The sequence below is a fragment of the Dipodomys ordii genome, unplaced genomic scaffold (assembly GCF_000151885.1).
Source record: "Dipodomys ordii isolate 6190 unplaced genomic scaffold, Dord_2.0 Scaffold12711, whole genome shotgun sequence".
Taxonomy (NCBI): Eukaryota; Metazoa; Chordata; class Mammalia; order Rodentia; family Heteromyidae; genus Dipodomys; species Dipodomys ordii.
The window spans coordinates 1-1,730 of NW_012279923.1; the positions used below are offsets into that span (position 1 = coordinate 1).

Below are 1,730 nucleotides of genomic sequence, written 5' to 3' on the forward strand. Positions count from 1 at the left end.
CATTTGTTAGGAAATGGAAAAACTTGGAAAAAATTATATTAAGTGAAGTAAGCCAGGCCCAAAGAAACATAGGTCCCATGGTTTCCCTTATTTGCAGTATCTATTATATGTCTGAGTCAAGCAGAAAACGTCAGATAAGGTGATGTTAGGTGAAATGAACCCTAAGATATGTATTCAAATGTTTTTTCTTTCATGTGATTGTTTCTAACACATTTATAAGATGACTTTTTTGTTGCTTTGTATGCCCCTCCCCCACAGTATAAGCTCTGCTTTCACTGTATTTGATGTCGGTATAATTTGTGGAGGGGAAGAGGAAAAACAAATCGTTTAAATAGGGATACAGGTGGACCGATTGCAACAATGAGATGTACAAGTCGTTATATCGAAAATGAACTTTACAACTTTGGTGGGGGGGGGAAGAATTAGGGGGGACGGCGGGAGGATGGGAAGGGATGGGAAGGGGAAACAAAGGAGGAGGCAACAGTGCTTGATAAGAAATGTACTCATTGTCTTGCCCATGTAATTGTAACCCTTCTGTACAGTATTTTCACAATAAAAAAATAAAAAAAGAAGATTCTCCAATAAGTACTCCAATTTGTACTCAAATCAAAATCCATGATGAATTTATTGTTGTTTTTCACTCTAGTTGTGGTTTTGTCATGCTTCATTGATAGGTGAATTCATTCTATTATTTTCTTGTGTATATGTATTCTGGGTGTGATTTTTTTTTCTGAGTCATTTGAAATTGACAGGAAAGGATGAAGTCAAAATCCAAAGATATATGCCGAAAAACCAATGATTTTCCATCAAAACATCAATTTTTTTTTAAATACTGGAGAATTTCCTTACTTTCTTAACAACAATGAAATTCTTTTGACTGTGTTATTGAAAGCCTGTTTTACCTGCTTGTTTCTCAAGGTGTAAATGAAGGGGCTCAGCATAGGAGCGATGGAGGTGTTGAGGACAGTCACACCCTTGTTGACAGCCATCGAATCCTTGGCTGAAGGCTTTACATAGATGAAGATGCAGCTGCCATAGGTGATGGAAATCACAATCATATGGGAAGAACAGGTGGAAAAGGCCTTTTTCCTTTGCTTGGCAGAAGGGAATTGTAGAATGGTCTTAATGATATGCATGTAAGATAGAACTACACACAATAGGGTCATGACAAAGGTTAAGACAGCACAGACTATAAGCATATGCTCTAAGAGCCAACTTTGTGAGCATGAGATCTTCAGGAGGGGGTATGAATCACAGATAAAATGGTTGATGACATTAGAGTCACAGAATTCCAGATGTAGGATAAGGCTAAATGGTGGGAATACGATCAACAAGCCGGCTGCCCAGCAACAAAGGACGAGTCTCCTACAGACTCTGCTGTTCATGATGCTAACATAATGCAGGGGTTTGCAGATGGCCACATAGCGGTCATAGGACATGGTGGCCAGCAGAAAGAATTCTGTTACAGCAAAAAGATCAGTAAAAAAAATTTCAGTGATGCAACTGTTATAAGTGATTATCTTGTGCCCTGTTGATAGGTTGTACAGGTATCTGGGAATACAAGCAGATGTGAATGAGATTTCTAAGAAGGAGAACTTTTGTAGGAAATAGTACATGGCAGTTTTGAGTTGTGGGTCCACGATGGTGAGAGAGATGATGGTGAGGTTTCCGGTGACACTCAGCATGTAGGTGAGACACAGAAAGATGAGGAGCACAGCCTTCAGTTGTGG

At 39.2% G+C, this 1,730-nt stretch overlaps 1 protein-coding gene across 1 annotated transcript; it reads right to left on the reverse strand.

Moving 5' to 3' along the window:
• Positions 1–845: 845 nt before the first annotated feature.
• LOC106002517 (olfactory receptor 6C2-like) lies at positions 846–1,685 on the reverse strand. Its single transcript, XM_013037383.1, has one exon. The coding sequence runs from the start codon at positions 1,683–1,685 to the stop codon at positions 846–848; it is 840 nt and encodes a 279-aa protein (XP_012892837.1).
• Positions 1,686–1,730: the final 45 nt, after the last annotated feature.